This window comes from Chlorocebus sabaeus, chromosome 11 (genome assembly GCF_047675955.1).
Source record: "Chlorocebus sabaeus isolate Y175 chromosome 11, mChlSab1.0.hap1, whole genome shotgun sequence".
In the NCBI taxonomy this organism is placed as follows: Eukaryota; Metazoa; Chordata; class Mammalia; order Primates; family Cercopithecidae; genus Chlorocebus; species Chlorocebus sabaeus.
Window position 1 is genome coordinate 109,392,062 of NC_132914.1, and position 21,567 is coordinate 109,413,628.

General features: G+C 39.4%; 1 protein-coding gene across 9 annotated transcripts in view; it reads right to left on the bottom strand.

Moving 5' to 3' along the window:
- Window positions 1-21,567, bottom strand: part of HECTD4 (HECT domain E3 ubiquitin protein ligase 4) — a 222,744-nt gene that overhangs the window by 91,401 nt on the left and 109,776 nt on the right. For 4 of the 9 annotated variants that reach the window (XM_008004778.3, XM_037996498.2, XM_037996497.2 and 1 more), the window contains exons 13-27: window positions 21,246-21,391; window positions 19,025-19,095; window positions 17,990-18,095; window positions 17,295-17,415; window positions 16,203-16,331; window positions 13,488-13,612; window positions 11,307-11,460; window positions 10,686-10,786; window positions 8,469-8,667; window positions 6,209-6,355; window positions 4,577-4,681; window positions 3,119-3,282; window positions 2,297-2,530; window positions 463-655; window positions 210-314 (exon numbers count right to left, since the gene is read on the bottom strand). In XM_008004778.3, the coding sequence (XP_008002969.1) occupies window positions 210-314; window positions 463-655; window positions 2,297-2,530; window positions 3,119-3,282; window positions 4,577-4,681; window positions 6,209-6,355; window positions 8,469-8,667; window positions 10,686-10,786; window positions 11,307-11,460; window positions 13,488-13,612; window positions 16,203-16,331; window positions 17,295-17,415; window positions 17,990-18,095; window positions 19,025-19,095; window positions 21,246-21,391 (2,100 nt within the window). The remainder of the gene's footprint in view (window positions 1-209; window positions 315-462; window positions 656-2,296; window positions 2,531-3,118; window positions 3,283-4,576; window positions 4,682-6,208; window positions 6,356-8,468; window positions 8,668-10,685; window positions 10,787-11,306; window positions 11,461-13,487; window positions 13,613-16,202; window positions 16,332-17,294; window positions 17,416-17,989; window positions 18,096-19,024; window positions 19,096-21,245; window positions 21,392-21,567) is intronic. The other 5 variants (XM_008004780.3, XM_037996500.2, XM_008004781.3 and 2 more) reach the window with 3 other exon arrangements.

The following is a 21,567-nucleotide window of genomic DNA, read 5'->3' on the forward strand; positions in this document are numbered from 1 at the left end:
CTCATGAGTAATTATTTGTATACTGCATGCTGATCTAATCAATTTTCATTTAACCTCTTTTAAAGAATGGGTACAGTTTTGGAGTGTGCAACATTTTAGGAAATGACATTATTGTACCTCTACACACACACACACACACACACACACGAGTATATACCTTTGCTCTCTAAATGGCAATGCCCCAGTGACAAATCATACATTTTGCTCACCTCATTAAAATGGTAATCATAAAAGAAAGGCATGTTGTTCTCCAGTTTCCCCTGCATGGCATCATCAACTTCACTTTGCCATTTTTGTTCCAGTTCTGCAACACTCTAATAAATACATTAAAATAGATGCAAAATAAAAACAAGTACAATTCAAAATTTTAGTCACAATAGTAATTTTAAAAATTAGATCACATTCTAAATTTCTTTAAATTTCCATGAAAGAAATTATTTCCAACAGTTATCAGACATTTACCTGCAGCTGTCTCTCCATGGCATTGAGCTTCTTAAAAGTCTCTCCCATAATTTTACACAATAAATCATATTCTTCAGCATGTTCTTCTTGATATTGGAAATTTATTAGAGATTGCAGTGCATCAACCAAGTTCAAGTGTTTAATAACACAAGATACCACCATTTCCTCCATCACGTCTGGCTGAATTACTTCTCTGTGACCACAATAGAAATTAGTCAGATGTATGCCATGCTCTCAGCTTCTCAATACTGTATTTTATTTTTATTTTTTATTTTTTTAGAGACAGGGTCTCTCCCCCTGTCACCTAGGCTGCAGTTCAGCAGAGCAATCATGGCTCATTGCAGCCTCAAACTCCTGGGTTCAAGGGATCCTCTTGCCTCAGCCTCCTGAGTAGCTGAGACTACAGGTGCATGCTGCCATGCTCAGCTAATTTGAGAAAAAAATTTTAGGGTGGGGGCTTCTTACTATGTCGCTCAGGCTGGTCTTGAACTCCTGGGCTCAAGTGATCCTCTTGACTTGGCCTCCCAAAGTATTGGGATTACAGGCATGAGCCACCATGCCCCAGCCCAAGAGAGTATTTTATAGGTTGGAGAACTGAGGCTTTGATCTAAAGATATTAAATATTCACCACACCTCCTTTGTTACCATAGAGTAAGAGGTATGCATAGTATGGCACTGTCGGGAGTCTTATGTTGGCAAATAATTTAGTATATTAACTGATAAAACTGACATTGGCTGATAAAGCTGAAAATCAAGAGTAAAGAGACTTCAGCCTGTAATCCTAGCACTTTGGGAGGCCGAGGCAGGTGAATCACTTGAGGTCAGGAGTTCGAGACCAGCCTGGTCAACATGGAGAAACCTCGTCTCTACTAAAAACACAAAAATTAGCTGGCTATAGTGGCATGTCCCTGTAATCCCAGTTACTCGGGAGGCTGAGGCAGGAGAATCTCCTGAACCTGGGAGACGGAGGTTGTAGTAAGCCGAGATCACATCACTGCACTCCAGCCTGGGTGACAGAACGAGACTCCCTCTCAAAAAAAAAAAAAAAAAAAAAAAAAAGACTTCATTTTCTATGATTGCTATCTTTTGAGTTAGAGACATATTAGAGCTGGAAGAGGGCTAAGGCTAAGAAAGGATCTTCAGCAGCATCTATCCACTAATTAATTTTATGCAGTATTATGGCCTGCAGTGTTCAGTGCATATGGATGTTGGGCTGAAAACAATAGTGTTTTCTGTATTTTTTTCATTTCAAATTTCATATATTCTCTAAAGTTTTCTCTCTGAAATCCTGCCTCAGGAGGCAGAGCAGAGGCCTGCAAAACAGACTTGACTTTAAGCAAGAATACCACAGACATTTGTAACTGTAAGTCTGTACATTCTAGATTATAGAACTCCTCACCATTTCTCTAGGCATCAAAAATAAACACATATCTCTAGACTCTGGAAAGTAAAGTAGAGGCTGACTGCTAGTAGAAGGTCAAAATACTAGAGATAAACCTAGCACTTGTCACACTTTAGCATGTATCAGTCACGTGGGAAACTTGTTAAGCTGGGCCCCATCCTCACACCTCCTGATTCAATAGGTGTAAAATGGGGTCCAAGAACTAACAAGCTCCCAAGTGATGCCAATGCTGCTGACTAGGGGACCAAATTTTGAGAGCCCCTAATCTGGAATACTGCCTGGTGGGCCCTCCAGACTCGGTTAATTTTAACACTCATAGAGTAAACATAAAATTAAAGTTTCATTTACTAGACCACAGAAGAAATACACCCATTTCAATTGTTTAAACTTTTTTTCCTACTGGGAAAAGTAAAACACTACACAGCAACATACTTTATACTTGGTCTAAATTGAGGTCTAGCACGCCCAGAAATTTCCCTGAGCTTTATCATGATTCCTGGAGGCAGCCTGATCCGAGGCAGATCAAAGTAGTTTCCAACAGGAGGCACGAGGACATCAGAGGGGTAGGTGAATTCTCTGTCTTCCTCTATGGTCAGAGGCAGTGGAGAGGGGCTCGGAGTAAGGGCAGGGGAGATCACGCCATTGGCCTCCACCTGCCACTGGCACCTGAGCAGACAGAAAAGAGGCTCTTCACTTCCTCTCTCATCAAGATTATTGGAAAGCTATTGGATGTTTGCAGACACATCAAACATATGAAGAATCACATTCTGTGTTAATTACTCATCAAACCTTCTCCAGAAGCTAAAGAAAAATGAGCATTGTATGAAAGCCCATCTTTGGGGATCTAGCTCCCCCCCAATATTTAATCATTAAAACTTTTAAATGTACAGAAAAGCTGAAAGAATGACATGGTTAATGTCCACAGACACATTTGTCTAGATTGTACAATAAACATTTGCTGTGTTTGCTTTATCACACATCCACTCATCCTCTTGGGGATCATTCAATTTAATTAGACAATAATTGTGTCAGAGAAAAGCTTATGCAGTTCAAAGATGTAATCTTAAATTTAGTAAAGTAAGGGCCAGAAAGCACTATGGTGTAATTTTCATCTTATTTCTTAGACACAATGACACCCATGAGATTGCCAGGCAGTAGGCACAATCACCCTGGAAATGTACCAAAAGGATTTTTCCACATAAAGTCCTTTTTCCTTTGCAGGCAACACTAGCTCAAATTCAACCTTTTTGTTACCTTTGTAAAAGTTTGGACCGCAATAGCTCCTGACAGGCTTCTTCTTCTTTGGTAATTTCTGGTCCATTGTACAGGATTCTTAACATGGAACAAGCTAACACAGACAGACCTAAAGCCAGGTCTACCAGAAAGGGCAAGCCTCCTGAGACATCCTCCGAAGACTCCTACAATGCAGACAGGGGTAAACCACAATGGTCAGTGTACACTGGCAGAGAGGTTGCTACCTGTGCTGCCCCACACTGCACTGTTCCCAACCACAGGGTTCTACAGAGCAGCATCGAGTATCACTGCTAGGGGACACAGGTACAGCACCCAAATCATGACGAGATGGTGGTACCACAATGACCAGAGTGAAGTCTCAACATAATTCTGAAGAGAAAATAGTTGATCAGACCCCATATACAATAGTACAAATCAAATAAATAGTATAAATGAAATAAAGAAGCCTGACTCTTTGATAGCTTCCTCTTTGTTGTGCCTACCTAAGTATAAACCACTATTTTGTTTTTTCACTTCCATCCTGTGCTCAAACTGTGATATTGTCAATGACTGCAGTGAATTCATTCAAGAAATATTTACTGGGTGTCCTTTGTGTGCCAGCCATTGTTCTAGGTGCCTGAGATACATCGGAGAATGAAATGAAGATCCCTGCTCTCATGGAGCTTACATTCTAGCAGTTAATGCCACTCTGGAGAGTCTTAGTGTGGTTAAGCTTAAGAAACATCAAAATCTAAAATACGTTTTTGGAATCAGGCAACTGGAGGGGTCAGTAGGATGTTTAAGTACTCTGGTTTTTTTTTTTTTTTTTTTTTTTTTTTAACTTTTGAGACGAAGTCTCACTCTGTCACCCAGGCTGGAGTACAGTGGTACGATCTCAGCTCACTGCAATCTCTGCCTCCTGGTTCAAGCGATTCTCTTACCTCAGCCTCTCAAGTAGCTAGGACTACAGGTGCCCATCAACACACCCGGCTAATTTTTGTATTTTTAGTAGAGACGGGGTTTCACCAAGTTGGCCAGGCTGATCTCGAACTCCTGACCTCAGTTGATCCGCCCGCCTCAGCCTCCCAAAGTACTGGGATTACAAGTGTGAGCCACCATGCTCAGCTGGATGCTTAACTACTCTTAAAACCCAGGATCCAAGTGCTTATTTCTATTAAGTTCTATTGAGTCCTCTTTGCCCTATGGAAAGATGCTGGGGTCAGGTCACCTCCCCAAGCTTTGAAGAGGCAGCCCCAATCAATAGATGTATTTCTGTGCTGCTGAGCTGATATTAGGTCATGGCTAGTTTTATTCTGTAAAAGTACTACTAGCTGCTAGTAGTTGACTAGTGCCAACTAGAAGAGAAAGATGAAAGAGTGACTCATATTCTGCCCTGTTTCCAAGGTAGATATGATGTATGTAATCAAGGCACATAGCAGATAGTACATTTTGTCCACGGCAGTGGTTAGATTCAAGTACCTGAGCGCGAACTGTGCAAGCAAAGCCCCACATGGCTTTATCAGGAGTGTTGTGTTCACGGCCACTTCTCATTTCAAAGGAGAAGGTGACTGTATCTCCTTCCACCTTAAAATTTAAGAGGGGGGTGGGAAATGCACTTTAAAAACAAGATACACAATTTTCAAAAGAGCAATGAATTTCAGAGGTTTACTTTCAAAAAGGACCACAGCAATATTTCACTCCTTTTCTCACTTGCTTTTTGATTCAAATTCCATTCCCTTTCATTTAGACACCCAGTCCTTTAAGTGTCTCTCTTGACGAGGTAGCCTTTGGGATGAGGCATCTGTGAAATGGGCCACAGTTGCCCATTAGCAAGATCACAGTAAAGGTTAATCAAATCTTGAGAATAATTTTTTTTTTTTTTTTTTTTGAGACAAGGTCTTACTCTGTCACCCAGGCTGGAGTGCAGTGGCACAATCATGGCTCACTGCAGCCTCAACCTCCTGGGCTCAAGCAATCCTCCCACTTCAGCCTCCTGAGTAGCTGGAACTATAAGTGTGCGGCACCATGCCCAGCTAATTTTTGTATTTTTTTTTTTTTGTAGAGACGAGGTCTCACTATGTTGCCCAGGTTGGTCTCAAATTCTTGGGCTCAAGCAGTCTGTCCACCTTGGCCTCCCAAAGTGCTGGGATTACAGGCATGAGTCACCTTGCTCGGCCTTGAGCATAATTTCTCTCTCTTTTTTTTTTTTGAGATGGAGTTTCGCTCTGTCGCCCAGACTGGAGTGCAATGGCGCAATCTTGACTCACTGCAACCTCCGCCTCTTGGGTTTAAGTGATTCTCCTGCCTCAGCCTCCTGAGTAGCTGGCATAACAGGCGCGTACCACCATGCCTGACTAATTTTTGTATTTTTAGTAGAGATGGTGTTTCACCATGTTGGCCAGGCTGGTCTCAAACTCCCGACCTCAGGTGATCCTCTGGATCACCTGAGTGATATAGTGCTGGGACTATAGGTGTGAGCAACTGCACCTGGCCATAATTTCTAACAAATGGCTTGCCATCTATGGCTGAATTAAAGAGGGTCCATAACGTATATGAAATAAAGGCCCTGGGAATAGACTTTGGGGACATTTTTGGGTTTTAACAGACATTTCAGTTTATATTCATATCCCAGGCAGATACACAGTAAGTAGTTTGAGGGCCGAATTACAAAGCATGGCACTCATTTCATCAGTTTGAGAATGGATAATTGTTTTTGCTTCAAAGGCCCAAATTCATCTGAACACATTAACTCAATACTTTTACACTGCAATGGCCTTGTGGTTCTAGGGTACTTGTCAACAGGGAGTATAGAGGAGAACTAAGCTGGAAAAGATCTAGCAACCCTTTTAATCAACAAGGAAGAAAATGCTGTGACAAATTCTATCCATGGAGCAACTTGTGAAAGGGAGTGAACAGGGGTCTGATGTCCTACAAGTGAAAGGAGGATCATTCTGAATAGAAGGAGTGAGCTGACAGGCCTAGTAAGGTGGCCCCACCTCAACAAAAGCCCCCAGGGCAAATGTTTTTCTGGGATTACAGTTAGTACTTGGACCTGTGAGGACTGCAAGTTCATTTTCTTTTCTAGGAAGCGATTATGACTGGATACCATACCTTCACCAAGTCTTTCGGCCAACCAGTTCCTAAGACACTACGGCTGCCATATCCCAGTGTGTTGCCTCCATATTCAGCAACCTTCCTACTGTTTGTGTTAGGCCCCGCATATATCACCAACTTCAAAACAGAAAATATACTGTTAGACTGTAAAAGAAAAACAAAAACAACATCTACAAATAAAAAGGCTGCAAAAAAAATTGTTCAAAATACAATTATAACCAGGCATTGGTGTCATTATAACTAATATTTCCTGATTTTTTTAGGTATAACTGATACTAGTTTGGATGCAATCAGTCATTGGTATTTACAGGGAAGCCACAGAGTAATAACAATTCTTAATAAAAAGAAGTATATTTTTTATATTAGCACACTTTAATTGGCTTGGGGACCTCACATTAAATAGTTATACTCAGCTATTGTACATCAATATTTTTGAAATAGTTATTTTAATGCTAATTAATAACATATAACTCATTAATAACAGTTTGGCCCCTTAAGTCCTCCCCAAAATTAGTAAAGTGAGCAAATACAGATGGAAATATGATTATATCTAACAGAACAACAAAATAAAAGCACCAAAGAAAAAAATCAATGAATAAATAAGAATTTTAAAAAATGCAACAAATTGAAAATAAGCCATATATTCTTAGGATGTTGCTTAATGGTATAAAAAGAAAATGATACAAATTTGGGCCAGAAAAGGGGCGGCTGCTTCTTGGGTCAGTTTTCATGTATCAATACTTCTCTAATTCATGTATAACCAGCTGGCTGACTTTCTAATCGGCAGAAGAAACATTTATAGCTCATTTGGCATTCCACAGGAAAAATAAAGCTCTGGCTTCTGTAAATACCAAACCCTGTCTTCTAATGTGTACTGTGACTGCTTCTCACTGCATCTAACTTCAGATTTAGAAGCTCCATCTTCCGCCCTGAATGCTTATCATTTTGTGATGTCTTACCCTTTGGGGCCTTTTGCTGACACCAGCCAGGGACCACTGGAAAAGTAAATGTACTTTCATCCATGTAGTAAGCCTCTTTGTGCTTCATCATTTAACACTAATGTCTACTGCAGGCATAAGTTAGCGCATATCAGAAATGCAAAATACGGTTTTTAAAGAAGAAACAAAATGACACCAACTAAAACAGCAGACTCTCCCATTTCTATATTAAGTCACTTCACCTGAACCTGGGAAATGGGGGTAGCCAATGCCAGGAGCTATGAATTACAGTGGACTGATGGTAGGAGATATGTTTCTGAAAGGCCTACTAAAGATCATCTCATATATTTTCTTGGTTCCAGCTAAGGTGAGTTTTGAGGACAAGGTTTTGGTGACACCTGGGAATCTTCACTATCCTAAAAGATAATGGGGAAGAGGATTCTATAACTTGCCCAGAAATGTGTTTCACCATCTCATAGTATATACAGTTAAGAAGTCCTTTATTTTTAACCTAAAAACCTCTCCGGATAGAATGTTTTTAAAAGCCAGCCTCAGAAGTCAGAATCCCCTGCTAGGATTTAAGCCCATTTGCCCTCACACAGTTCACAGGAGAGACACAATAGATCACTAACAAGCTACATAAAAATAGTATGCACAAAGCTATTAGATAATCCTCCAGCTGTTCTTTCATATGTTACATATTTCATTAGCCTTTCCCCCTAAGACCACATGACAGGTTACAATTCAATAATTCTAAGTGGAAGAAAATGTTTCAACCCCTAAGATGCTTCCTTTTGTTCATAACTGTTAAGCCACGAGGTTGGAAACTACTCTTCCTCAAAAAAAAAAAAAAAAAGTTTAAATAAATATAAACCAGATCTTAGCACCTCTGAAACCCTTCTAAAAAGCCACCTTTTCCCAAAAGATACATGAGAAGCCCCAAGAATTGGGCAGTGAGACCTTTCTAGATGAATGGACATCACACATCTGGGAGAACTTCAAGCACAGAGGGAGGGCAGGGGTAAGCAGAATGAAAAGGAACATTTCCTTCCACTCACATCTAAGCACCTGAAAGCTTACAAAGTACACTTTCAACATATCATTAAAACACTGTTCTTAGACTGCAGAGGTGGTGTTTCTTTAACTTCCTTAAATCACTACCCTTCAAAGAGAAGAACTTTATCTTAGAAAAGTTCTCCTTAGAGATAGCTGCAGACAGAAATCAGTCAAGAATGGTGACCAGCAGCAAAGAAAAATAAGAAGCATCTAAGAATCAGCTTACTTGAGGTGGAACCAATAATAACCCAGTTCTTACTTACTTTGTCATAGTCATATTGTGAAGAGCATCTGCTATCAAATCTAAGGTACAGGCAGCGAGCTCCTGGGATATGGACCGTTTCTTTAAATTTATAGTTGTCTCTGACGGGGTGGACTGTTTCCACAGTCTTTCCAGCAGCCCATGGGGCAGGAATCTTTAAACCAGTGAGAAATCCTGGCTCTTCCTTCTCTTCTAACATTCTAAACAGAAATAGAGAAAGTGATTTAGCTTAGCAGTCAAGGAAAGGAAAAACAATATAAACATTAAATTGCTCTTTAATTTTCCACAGCATGCAGTATGATAACACTGAGGCTTTTACATGCTTGATATCAGTGGCAATCAGAAACATTTAAAAAATTCCCACATTTAAGGGTTTTTTCTTTCTTTGTTGTTAGATATAATATTTGCTTTTTTTTTCTTTTTTGCCTTTTTCTAGGATAAGAAGCAGAGATATATTTTCATTTTTCTTTCTTTTTCTCAAGGGAAAAGCCCAATTGATATCTAAGAGAAGACCTGATCAACTCTCATTTAAATGTACTCAGAAAAAAAAAAAAAAGGGTACTGTAAAGGATCTTTAAGATTGGCCACTTTGCAAATCCCACAGGGTTAGCATCCTGTAAAAATTTCCTTTTGTTGATATCTACATGCCAATTGCTGAAAACTCCAGGAGTCTACACAGCTACTTTTCAACATAATTTTTACTAAGGAAAGGTGCCTTCAAAGGTTCTCTTACCTACTGTAATTGAACTCTCAAGGACAGCATGGAGCCTGAGGTTGCGGAATACAAACTCCTAAGACTTAAACTTAGTTGCCACAGAATTCTCTTATTCTTTCAACTCTGAAGCTTGAGCTGCAGAGCCTTACTGTCCAATACAGTAGCTACTAGTCACATGTGGCCATTTCAATTAAATTGAATTTAAATGAAATAAAATTTACAATTCAGCTCCTCAGTCACATTAGCTACACTGCAGATGCTCAATAACAACCTGTGGCTATGGAACTAGACAGCACAGATAGAAGTTTGCATCACTGCGAAAAGCTCAATTCCATAGCCCGCTGCTCTAGAGAAACCCAGGAAATCTTTAAAGACAGCTTTAATGTAACATAATTGACATAATAAATTGCACATATTTAAAGCATACAACTTGATAAGTTTGGACATTTGTTATACCATTAAGTTTCCTTCTTCCTCTTTGTAACCACTCCATTTCTCCCCCAGGTGATCATTTATTTGCTGTCACTAGAGATTAGTTTGCATTTTCTAGAGTTTTATATAAATGAAATAATAGAGTACGTGACCTAAGGGGACATGGCTTCTTTCATTCAGGGTTAAGTATTTTGAGATTACATACACACTGTTGTATATAACAACATTCCTTTTTATTGCTGATTAGAGTCCATTGTATGACTACATCACAATTTGTTTATCCATTCACTTATTGATGGGTATTTATGTTGTTTCCAGATGGACATTTATGCTGTTTCCAGTTTTGGGCTCTTCTAACCAAAACTGTTACGAACCTTAATGTAAAAGCTTTGTAAGAACCTATGCTTTCTTTTCTTGTGTGAATACCTAAAAGTGAAATAGTTCAGTCATACAATAGGTGTATGTTTAAGTTTTTAAGAAAGAGCCAGCAGGGTGCGGTGGCTCACGCCTGTAATCCCAGCACTTTGGGAGGCCGAGGTGGGTGGATCATGAGGTCAGGAGTTCAAAACCAGCCTGGCCAACATGGTAAGATCTCGTCTCTACTAAAAATACAAAAATTAGCTGGGTGTGGTGGCATACGCATGTAATCCTAGCTACTCATGTGGCTGAGGCAGGAGAATTGCTTCAACCCAGGAGGCAGAGGTTGCCGTGAGCTGAGATGAGCCACTGCACTCCAGCCTGGGTGACTGAGCAAGACTCCGTCTCAGAAAAAAAAAAAAAAAGAAACAGCCAAACTGCCTGTCAAAGTCATAATATTTTACATCCCCACTATTAGCATATGAGAATTTAAGATCAATTTTGAACTAATCTCTTGCTCCATGGGGAAATTTATTCTAACCAGTTGCTGTAAATCTACAAAGCAATGTTACAGTTATCTAAAATTTTCATTTCGAAGTCTTTTTCTTTTCACATAGATAAGCCTTGCTAAAAATCATTTTCATAAAAGGAGTGCTAGGCTTTCATCAGAAGAAAACAAGAAAAAGGTTCCTGAAAGGAAGCAGCATTCATTACCTCTCATCAGGGAACAGCCTGCACTTCTGGTCTGGTGCACCACACGGGGAACAGCCCACCTCAGCAAAAACCGGACACTGGGTTTTAAGCAGCAAAGCCGTCTGAAACACAAAAACCAACATTATGTCTTCCAGTGCTACTGTCAGTTATCTAAATGGTATGAGAGCCAAACTTAGAGATCTCTCTTAAATCATCTTTTTACAATCCTAGTCGGCTCTCCTTCACTAAGAAATGCTGTGCTACTTAGACCACTTAATATGATTTTACTTAATGCTGGAATGGAATGCATCATTTATATTAGCTACTACTAGCTGGCAAGGACTCAGGAGACAAACTATAATGGTAGGTTTTTAGTAGCATTGTATATTAGCATTTTTATAGCTGATCAGCCATGAACACTTGCTAAAAGATTGCAGTTAGTAATTTAGTCAAACAAATAAAATGCTTTCCCTTGTTATTTGTTTATTTTTATGACACAATATTTTTCTTCATTCCATCATTATTTCCCTTGGTTTCTGAAAGGCAGGATTATGTTTATTCTGCCTTCAGTGAAAGCAAACAGCCACCTTGTGAAGCAGGTTGGCCAAAAAGCAGTTCACTTTGGCACACCAAGGATCATACCTGGCTTGTATAGAGTACCAGCTGCACTAGCTGAGGCATCAGGGCATCGGCCATAATCAGAGTCTGTAAATTTGGATGCATCAGGGAGGTCAGTAACACTGGAAGAAGGTGACCAAGCATAGTAGCCTTAGTAACTTGTTCCAAGCCTTTTAACCTACAAAAAGTTCAAGAAAAACACACAGCCTAAGCAATGCCCAAACATGTGAAGAAGCACTAATGTCATCTTTATCTGACAATTTCTCCTAAACTGCACCTCCTTAAACCACTTAAGCACTTTCAGTGATAGCAATTCAGTCCACAAATTTTCCACCTTCTGCCACTGAGGGAGAGGGGAAGAACAGAAAGAAAGCTATTAATAGATTTCACCTTCAGTCTCTGATTTTTGCCAAAAAATTTATAAGCTGCCTTTTTTTTTTTTTTTTTTTTTTTTTTTGACAGGGTCTCACTCTGTCACCTAGGCTGGAGTGCAGTGGTACAATCACAGCTCACTGCAGCCTTGATCTCCTGGGTACAAGTGATCCTCCCACCTCGGCCTCCCAAACTGTTGGGATTACAGGTGTATGAACCACTTAGGTTCTAGGTTGTAGGTTGCTACATGGTGCATTTCATAGCACCTTTGAAGTACTTTACAAATGGATTCTAAAATGCCAATGGTTACTACCTGTAAAGTTCCCTTGCCTCTGGGGCTGCTGGTCACTATGCTACACAGTGACTCTAAAAAGGAGGAAGTGAATGGCTACAACATTGATTCACCTGCCCAGAGCTGTGACATCCATTACTGGTCTAGAGAAATTGAGGCTTGTCTGGGGCATGCAGAAGCAGGCAGATTTCTTCCCCCAATTTTTTTTATTACGGTAAAATAAACATAGCATAACATTTACCATCTTAACCATTTTAAGGGTATATTTCAGTGTTATTAAATAATGTTGTGCAACCATCACCATCATCCATCTCCACAACTCTTTTTGTGTTATAAAACCCAAACTCTATACCCATTAAGCAATAACTCCTCATTTTTCCCTTGCCCCCAGCCCCCGGTAAACACCATTCTACTTTCTGTCTCTATGATTTTGACTCATTTAAGTAGGCAAATTTTTAATTTATCTTTAAAATCACATTTTTAATATCCCTGTCCTCTGCTAGAAGAATTAAGGAATGCAGAAAGAAAGGATTATGTAAATTCCTTAAGGCTACTTAGGATATTGGTAGTGGAACCAGAAACCCAGGCTCTCCCATTAGACTGAACTACGTATTACTAAGCCTCAATGCAACACCTATCTGGGTTATATTGTTCTTAATCCCAACCTCCTATCTGTTCTCTGGGAGTGGGTAAGAACCAAGTCCATAGGAACAGACAGGGTTATGGAAGCAAAAATTACACTGTAGGATTATTTTAGATCTACAGCTCCAACATGCAAATCGTCAAAAAACACAGTATGCAATGCACCTCTAAAATCAAACCAGAGCAGAATTTTGTCTTTTTTTTTTTTTTTGAGATGGAGTCTCGCTCTGTCGCCCAGGCTGGAGTGCAGTGGCGCAATCTCGGCTCACTGCAAGCTCCACCTCTGGGGTTCAGGCCATTCTCCTGCCTTAGCCTCCCCACTAGCTGGAACTACAGGTGCCTGCCACCATGCCCAGCTAATTTTTTTTTCTTGTATTTTTAGTAGAGACGGGGTTACAGCAGAAATTTTAATGTGAAGGGCTGAGAAAGGGCTTTATTACTGTGAAAGAGAGGTCAGACATGTATTTGGAGAAGTAAAATTACAGTAAAATCTTGAGGTACCACATCAGTGTCATCCTTTGTGTAGCAGTTGACAAGTCACTTATTCCTCCCAAAAGTCTTTATCATGAGGAAACTAAGTGTGCGTGGTGCTGACCTCGATAATTAAAGGAAAGGCCATTTTGGGAGTGATGGCAGTAGAAGTCTCAAGTGGCAGAGATTAGGCCGTGCCCTCCACAATTTCGCTACCCTTAGATCATGGCTGTTGGCCCAATCTCACCTGAAAGCACACAAAAAAGTGTGACTGCACTTGGATTTCAAACACTTGCCCTTTTAGCCTATTCTCACAAAAATCTCTCTATATAAAATTGATCCTTCTATATTCTAAAAATGTTTAATTTCAATAAACAAATTTTTCTTCCCACAGGGCAGCTGGTCACAGCCCACCATCCATTCCTTACCTCTGCTCACGGTCTGCTATGTCACTATTTATGAGGGCAGTTGTGACCTGCTGTAGCATTTCCAACACTTCATCACATCCAGTCAGGATTTGGGTGGCAAGAGCCAAAATACTGACTTTTAGCTCCTAGGCAGAAAATATCATCATATTATTTTTAAGCTTTGTGACGAACATACGTTCACAATGACAACATGAAATGATGTATTTAATGATGCATTTCCAAATGAAATAATGAGGTGGCCAGAATAAGCCCAAAGCAGTAAATTCTACTAGAATGACAAGTAGCAAATTGGGAGGCCAAGGTCTGGAGAGCTGACAGAAATATGCAGTATTTCAGAGGGATCACACTGAGTCCCTAGGAGAAAAGGCTCCCATCCCAGCCAGCACAAGAAATATCTCCCATCCCATCCAGCACAAGAGAGCTCCTGGTGGCCAGCCCAGAAACTGTCCAGGTGGAAGACTGCCTTGGGTGGTATGAGGATAGCTAAAGAGAAAAACAGAACAGTAAAATGCGCATGTAGAGGCGGTGAATAAAATGAGACAAAAACACAACATTCTGAAACAGTACAAGTGACCTTTTACTCAATGTCCTAAAGCCATCACAGTTAAAAACAGGCAGTTAAAAAAATTCAATTAAGGTAGCAAGCAGTTACAGGCTATTAAACATTAAAATAACTATTACAGAGTTCGTGGGAGTACAAATACTAAATAATGTGTTAAGAAGGACTAGCTAACATTATAGAAATGTTTAGTTTACAATGATTTTCAGTTAAAAAAATACAAACTCTTTAGGGGACATATTTCCCCAGAAACCTAGACAACTGAGCCTATTCAGCCTTTCCTAAGAGTCTTTACCTTTCTCTCTATGGTTTAATTAAGAATTTACTAAGGCTACGCCAGGCACGGTGGCTCATGCCTATAATCCTAGCACTTTGGGAGGCCGAGGCAAGTGGATCGCTTGAGGTTAGGAGTTCAAGACCAGTCTGGTCAACACGTTAAACCCCGTCTCTACTAAAAATACAAAAATTAGCTAGGCATGGTGGCACACATCTGTAGTCCCAGCTACTCGGGAGACTGAGGCAGGAGAATCACTTGAACCCAGGAGATGGAGGTTGCAGTGAGCCAGATTGCACCACAGCACTCTAGCCTGGGCAACAAAGCGAGACTCCATCTCAAAAAAACAAAAAAACAAAAAAGAATCTACTAAGGCTAAAATTTAGCCTTCAAATAGAAAAAACTTTCTCATTGTTGGAATTTTCCGGGGTCTTTATTATTATTGTTATTATTTTTTGAGACAGAGTCTCACTCTGCCACCCAGGCTGGAGTGCAGTGGCGTGATCAGGGCTCCCTGCAACCTCTACCTCCTGGGTTCAAGCAATTCTCATGCCTCAGCCTCCCCAGTAGCTGGAATTACAGGGCAGTACCATCACGCCTGGCTAATTTTTGTATTTTTCAGTAGAGACGGGGTTTCGCCATGTTGGCCAGGCTGATCTCGAACTCTTGGCCTCAAGTGATCCACCTGCCTCAGCCTCCCAAAGTGCTAAGATTACAGGTGTCAGCCACCACACCTACCTGTTATAAGTATTATTGAGATTTTTTTTTTTATCATTAAGAGAGTAGGAACTCTGAACTAATGATAAGCCAAATCATGTTTTAAGTCACACTAATGACATGCACGATCATCTACTGACTCCATACCACATGGCAGCAAAGTGCCAGGTATTTACAGGGCTTGTTGTTAATACAGCAACTTTACAAAGAAGATGTTATTGTCCCTTTTTACTGATGAGAAAACTAAGGCAAGAGAAGTTAAATAAATATTATCAACAACTTAAATTAAAAGTGCATGTATGTCTGCCTATTTGAAAATGGATTATACAATGAAATAAACTCAAGTACAATAAGTACAAACTATCAGATGTATGATTTACATAGTATATATGCATGAAGGAGTAAAAAAGGGGCAAACTGCATTGGTTTTTATCTTTAACTATGGCTTCCTTGGTTGATTTTTCAGTGTGTTTAACATTTTAAGAAAGAATAAAGTTCTTGTTGATTTCTCTGATTCTCCCACAAAGATGAAATTCTGAAGAACAATGCAAACAACAGCCTTGAGCATCTGTCAAAATTATAACAACCATGGCTATAAAAAAATCTTTGGACTGCTATAAATTGTCAAGTGGGAACAAGTTAGTGAGTTTACACAGAAGCTAATTTAAAAATAATTATAGAAAATGAAATTGACTATAGGTTTAGAAATTAGATTATTTCATACAAAGATTGTGAAAATTATCACCTTTTAAAAGTTATTTTAATCAAGAGAATATATTAACCATCAAAAATTTTGAAATTATTTAATGCTCCAAGATTGATTTATACATACATACATATACATATGTCTATGTAACTATAACTTTCAGGTACACATGAGATCACTTGTAAGTGCCATATTTTATAGTTCTTAAAAGAAGATGGAAGTAAACAAAGGCACAAAAAGGTTGACAGGAGCACATGGATGACACATTATGAGTGTCACAAGTAGGTGACTACTGAGCAATGACATAAAAAATCTATGGAATGAGTGGCCTAATGTTACCTCTCACAAGAATATAAGCCACAAGGTGAATTCTGACATCATAATACACAGAAATTTAGCCAATTAAGCTGCTTTTCACACTGGGTAGAACGCATCGTTAAAATAAAGCTTGGTGTTTACCTGTACCTTCAATGTCTCTCCCTGCAAGGAGCTGTCACTGTCATCATTCTCATCAGGTTTAATCAAAATAGTGTTACTGAGAAGGTGATTCTGAACTGCCATCAGATAGCGCAGGCAGGAGGATGCAGCCTTTAATACAAATAAGGGCATTTAAATGATCTAAACCCTACTGAAAGAGCGATCATGTAATCCTCACGTTTTTAAAAGATTTTGACAAAGAAAACAAAAAGAGAAAGTACACAAAACAGACCAAGTTAGTTTTTCAGGTGACTTATTTCCACATGGCTTTCCATGCATACTCTGACACATTTACTATAACTTTCTGCCTTTTGGTACACAACCCTCACTAATTACAATACTTACTTGAATTTTTGCCTCTTAATAATTATCCTTCCCCCTCCCTCTCACACACATCTCCATTACAGAAGAATACCCAAACCCTTAAAAGAATCTTTTGATTCCTACTGGTCTCTATAAAACGTCCATGGTTTAGAAAACAATGTAAAATTAAAAATTAATAAGGGAAAAACACTCTCACTAGATAAAACAAAAACCCCCAAATCTGATCAATTTATTGCATCAAGCAATTTAAGCAGGGGGAATAGTCTTTGGAAAGTTTTTCAAGTGCATTTGTCTAGGTCTACATTTCTAGGGTAAGGAGTCATCCACTGACTTTCATAAATTATTATTATTATTATTTGAGACGAAGTCTTGCTCTGTCACCCAGGCTGGAGTGTGGTGGCGCGATCTCAGCTCACTGTAATCTCCACCTCCTGGGTTCACGTGATTGTCCTGCCTCAGCCTCTTAAGTAGCTGGGATTACTAATGTGCGCCATCACACCCTGCTAATTTTTGTATTATTAGTAGAGATGGGGTTTCACCATGTTGGTCAGACTGGTCTTGAACTCCTGACCTCAGGTGATCCACCCACCTTGGCCTCCCAAAGTGCTGGGATTACAGGCGTGAGCCACTGCGCCTGGCCTTTCATAAATTATTTTAAGTCTGTATGTATATACACACCTGTCAATACAATAAAATGAAAACAGGGATGCTTGATATAATTTTGCTTTCATTAAACACATTTTTACTTACAGGCACAGTTGAAAGGAGCTTTTGAAAATCATCTTTAGAGACAGTTTGGCACTTGGTGATTAAGATACAGGATTCTCGTACAACAATCTTCAGAATGTAGTGTAAAAGTTCATCATTTAGTCTTTAAAGTGCAGGAAAAATGTTTATTGATGGTTTATTCATAAAAGGATAAATTTTATATAATTAGTATAAGATGACAAATAGAAGATACATAATTGATTCTGTAAACAAATCACCTTAGTAATAATGCTAATAACTAGGTACACTATTTAAATCAAACTTATAGAAATCAAATGGCACCCAACTACAAAGTCAAAGTATTTTATAAATAACATAGAAAAACAACACCTTCGTCTGCTTCACCAGCTCTAACACACATACTCAGCCTTTCTCATAAACCAGCAATTTGGACAGTACTCTGAACCAAGATCTCCTAAATAAGTTCCATCTGTTATTTTTGCTAAAGACCCTTTCCCCAAGCCCAACTTACTTTACTGATAAAACTGAGATGTGCAATGATCAGTTCTGAGGGGAACTACAGAATCTATTATCTTTCATCTGGTCCATGCTTTAGGTTTAACATGCTAACGATCATATTAATTATAACAGGAGACTAAAGTTGATCAAACACATTGAAATGTAAACTAACGACTGAGAACACAAAGGCTAGGAGTGAATAATATAACTTGTGTCACCTGTAATGATCATCTTCATCGCTGCCAAATCGGTTGTTTTGGAGCTGTTCGGCCAGGTTGGTTAGGATCACATCCCGTAGCTGGGAGAGTCCACTGTTTCTCTCTCCTAACACAGAACAAAGCTCCATCAACTACCCTGGTAATGACTCCTCGAAAACTGATGCTATTTTTAAAAAGTTTTTAAACAAATAGATTGTCGGCAAGCTAGGGGCACCAGACATACGGACTTATACAAATAAAAGCAGCAAAAATGACATCACAATGAATCCGACTTTTTAACCAGCATCCTGATTAAAGTGTAATTACCTTCTTGATATATTATGAAGTGTGATTTTTCATTCCTTAATGTTGCTTTTAAATGCCAACTGTCTTTAACACAGTACCTTTTGTTGTGTTGTTTAGTGTAACTTAAAATGTTAGGCTCCAATGTGTGAAGACAAGTGGCTTAGAAATCACCAATAAGTGATCATTTTATTTGTTAAACATCTACAGTCACATACATTATGCTAAGCAGTGGAGACAGTTTATAAAGCTTGAAGATATATAAAACACGGTTTTTGCTTTCAATCTGGTTGAAATGTAAGCATATATGCAGATACATTCTTTCTTTCTTTCTTTCTTTTTGAGACAGGGTCTGGCTCTGTTGCCCAGGCTAGAGTGTAGTTGTGTCATCATAGCTCACTGCAGCCTCAACCTCCTGGGCGGAAGCAATCCTCCTGCCTCAGACTCCTGAGTAGCTGGGACAACAAGGTATAGGCCACCATGGTCAGCTAATTGTTTTTATTTTTTGTAGTGTCAGGGTCTTGCTATGCTGGCCAGGCTGGTCTTGAGCTCCTGGGTCAAGTGATCCTCTCGCCTCAGCCTACCAAAGTGCTGGGATTACAGGTGTGATCCACTGTGCCTGGCCTGCAGATACATTTTTAAAATATGCTGACTAACATATATGAAGAAGTATCAATTATCTTAATATGCAGTTGTTTCCTTGGGGACAAAAAAAGGACGGCTGTTCAAAGATAATTAAAGGATAATTCTTACCTTCTGTTAAGACCAGTTTAAGTAAGTTATTGATTTCAGTTTCACCTGGGTACAAGATATTTAAACCAGAGCTGAAATGACAAAAAAGTCAAAAACATTTAAGCAAAAATTCTAGAAAATCAAAACTCTAAATATTTAAATTCTTATTTTTATTAAAGATGTCAATTTGATTATATAAAACTGTGAAAAAACTTTTATCACTAAAAAGGCATTAAAAAAATTTGAGACAGGGTCTCAATATGTTGCCCAGGTTAAACTCCTGAGCTCAAGCGATCCACCTGCCTTGTCCTCCCAAAGTGCTGGGATTGCAGGTGTGAGCTACTGCACCTGGCCTAAAAAGGTATTTGACTCTAAATTCACTGTCACGATACAGTCCAATCACTTCCCTGATAAATGTCATCCCTCTCCTCCTCTTCCTGTGAATTACCAAAATAAGTTACTTGGGGTTAGATGCAGAACTGGTTAAAAAGAATTGGTAAGCTATGAAAAGTCAATGTAGTCAAGCCTACACATATCAATTGTGCCTCCCCCAAAAAACAATTAAGAAAGTAAATTGCTAATTCTCAGCTTTTTCAAAGAGAAGGGAAGAACAACATTACAAATGGCATCAGAATTTTTTTTCTTTTCATTAGTTTATTTGTGTGTGTGCGTGCGTGTGTGTATTTTAGATAGGATCTCACTGCTGCCCAGGCTGGAATGCATGGAGTGCAGTGGTGTGATCTCGGCACATTGCAGCCTTGATCTCCCAGGCTCAAGTGATCCTCCCACCTCAGTCTCCCAAATGCCTGGGACTACAGGTGCTTGCCAGGGCATTGGGCTAATTTTGTTTTTATTTTTATTTTTTTGTAGAGACAAGGTCTTACTATGTTGCCCAGACTGGTCTCAAACCTGGCTTCAGCGATCCTCCTGCCATGGCCCCTCAAAGTGCTGGGATTATAGCTATGAGCTACCGCATTCAGCCTCTTTTCTTTTTTAATTGAGGTTTAACATTTAATCAAGTGCACATATTTACAGTGTACAATCTGATAAGTCTGACATATGTATACACCAAAGAAACCATCACCATAATCAAGATAGTGAATATACCCATCCCCTCCAAAAGTTTCCTCAGAGCACCAGATTTCAATCACTGCCTTAATGCTCCACAGAAAGAGATTTGAAGCATAATGCGCTGTGGAAGGAAAACAACTTCCTGTCATCTATGCTCACCCCTGTCATACAGATCTTTCAGATCAACCATTCAGCTCTCTCTTGGAAACTAAATTATAGTTATAGTCACTTTAAGGCTGTATTCCTGTATAAAAGCTCGCTGAGGCCAGGCATGGTGACTCACACCTGTAATCCCAGCACTTTGGGAGGCCAAGGTGGGTGGATCATCTGAGGTCAGGAGTTTGAGACCAGCCTGGCCAACATGGTGAAACCCCATCTCTACTAAAAATACAAAAATTAGCCAGGCGTGGTGGCAGGTGCCTGTAATCCCAGCTACTTGAGAGGCTGACGCAGGAGAATCACTTGAACCTGGGAGGCGGAGGTTGCGGTCAGCTGAAATCGCACCACTGCACTCGAGCCTGGGTAACAAGAGTAAAACTCTGTCTCAAAAAAGCAAAAAGAAAAAAAGTTCACTGAACTAAAAAAAAAAAAAAAAAAAAAAAAGACTGACAAGAAATAGAAAATGGCCTATAAATTCTGCTCTCTTGTCTCAAAAGCTTTAAACAGGTTGATAAAGACTTGCATTTTTGAGCACTTACTTTGCATCAGGCCTTACCTTAGGAAAACCTCACAAACCCATAAAATAGGTGCTATTTTTATGCTCATCTTACAGCTAAGGAAATGCGAACCTTAAACCAAGGTCACACTCGTGAGTGGCAAAGTCTAGAACCCAGATCTGCCTGTTGCCAAAGCCTGCTTCTTAACCACCCTGCCACACTCTGCAAAATGAGAACATCAGCCTGCAAATAATCAAAATATCCACTTAAAGGGTTTTTTGTTTTTTTTTTTTAGATCCAAACAGTGAGATAAGGAAATGCAAGTACACAGTTGGCTTTGGTCCTCTACAGGTGGGGCTACAAACCCCTCTCCAGTGAAATTATCCCCAATCTATGAGGTCCTGACTGTGGGATGGGGTAAGAGGCATTTATACTACCAGCTTTCAGGGAGGATTACAATGCCTTGCAAAAGAACCATTTTGCAGAGAGCACTACGAAAATCATTAGCTGTTTACCTGATGGCAAGGCAGACTTCCTTCTGAATTTCAGGGCAAATTTGATCTTTTGGTGCCATCAACAACTGCCAAAGAAGCAATCCCGACCGTCGAATGATGTCTCGATTCCTTTCAGTTTGTGGGCTGAAGAAAAATTTAAATACCACCTACAGAAACATAAGGAGTCTATCTAAAAATGCTAATTCTACGGGGATAAAATTATCCCTACAAAGAAAGTACATGGTAGATACCCTATGAACAAATAAACCAGGTGGATTTTTTTTAACCACAATCTCTTCTATTTGTGTAATGGTATAATTATAGTAAATATTTTGCATATATT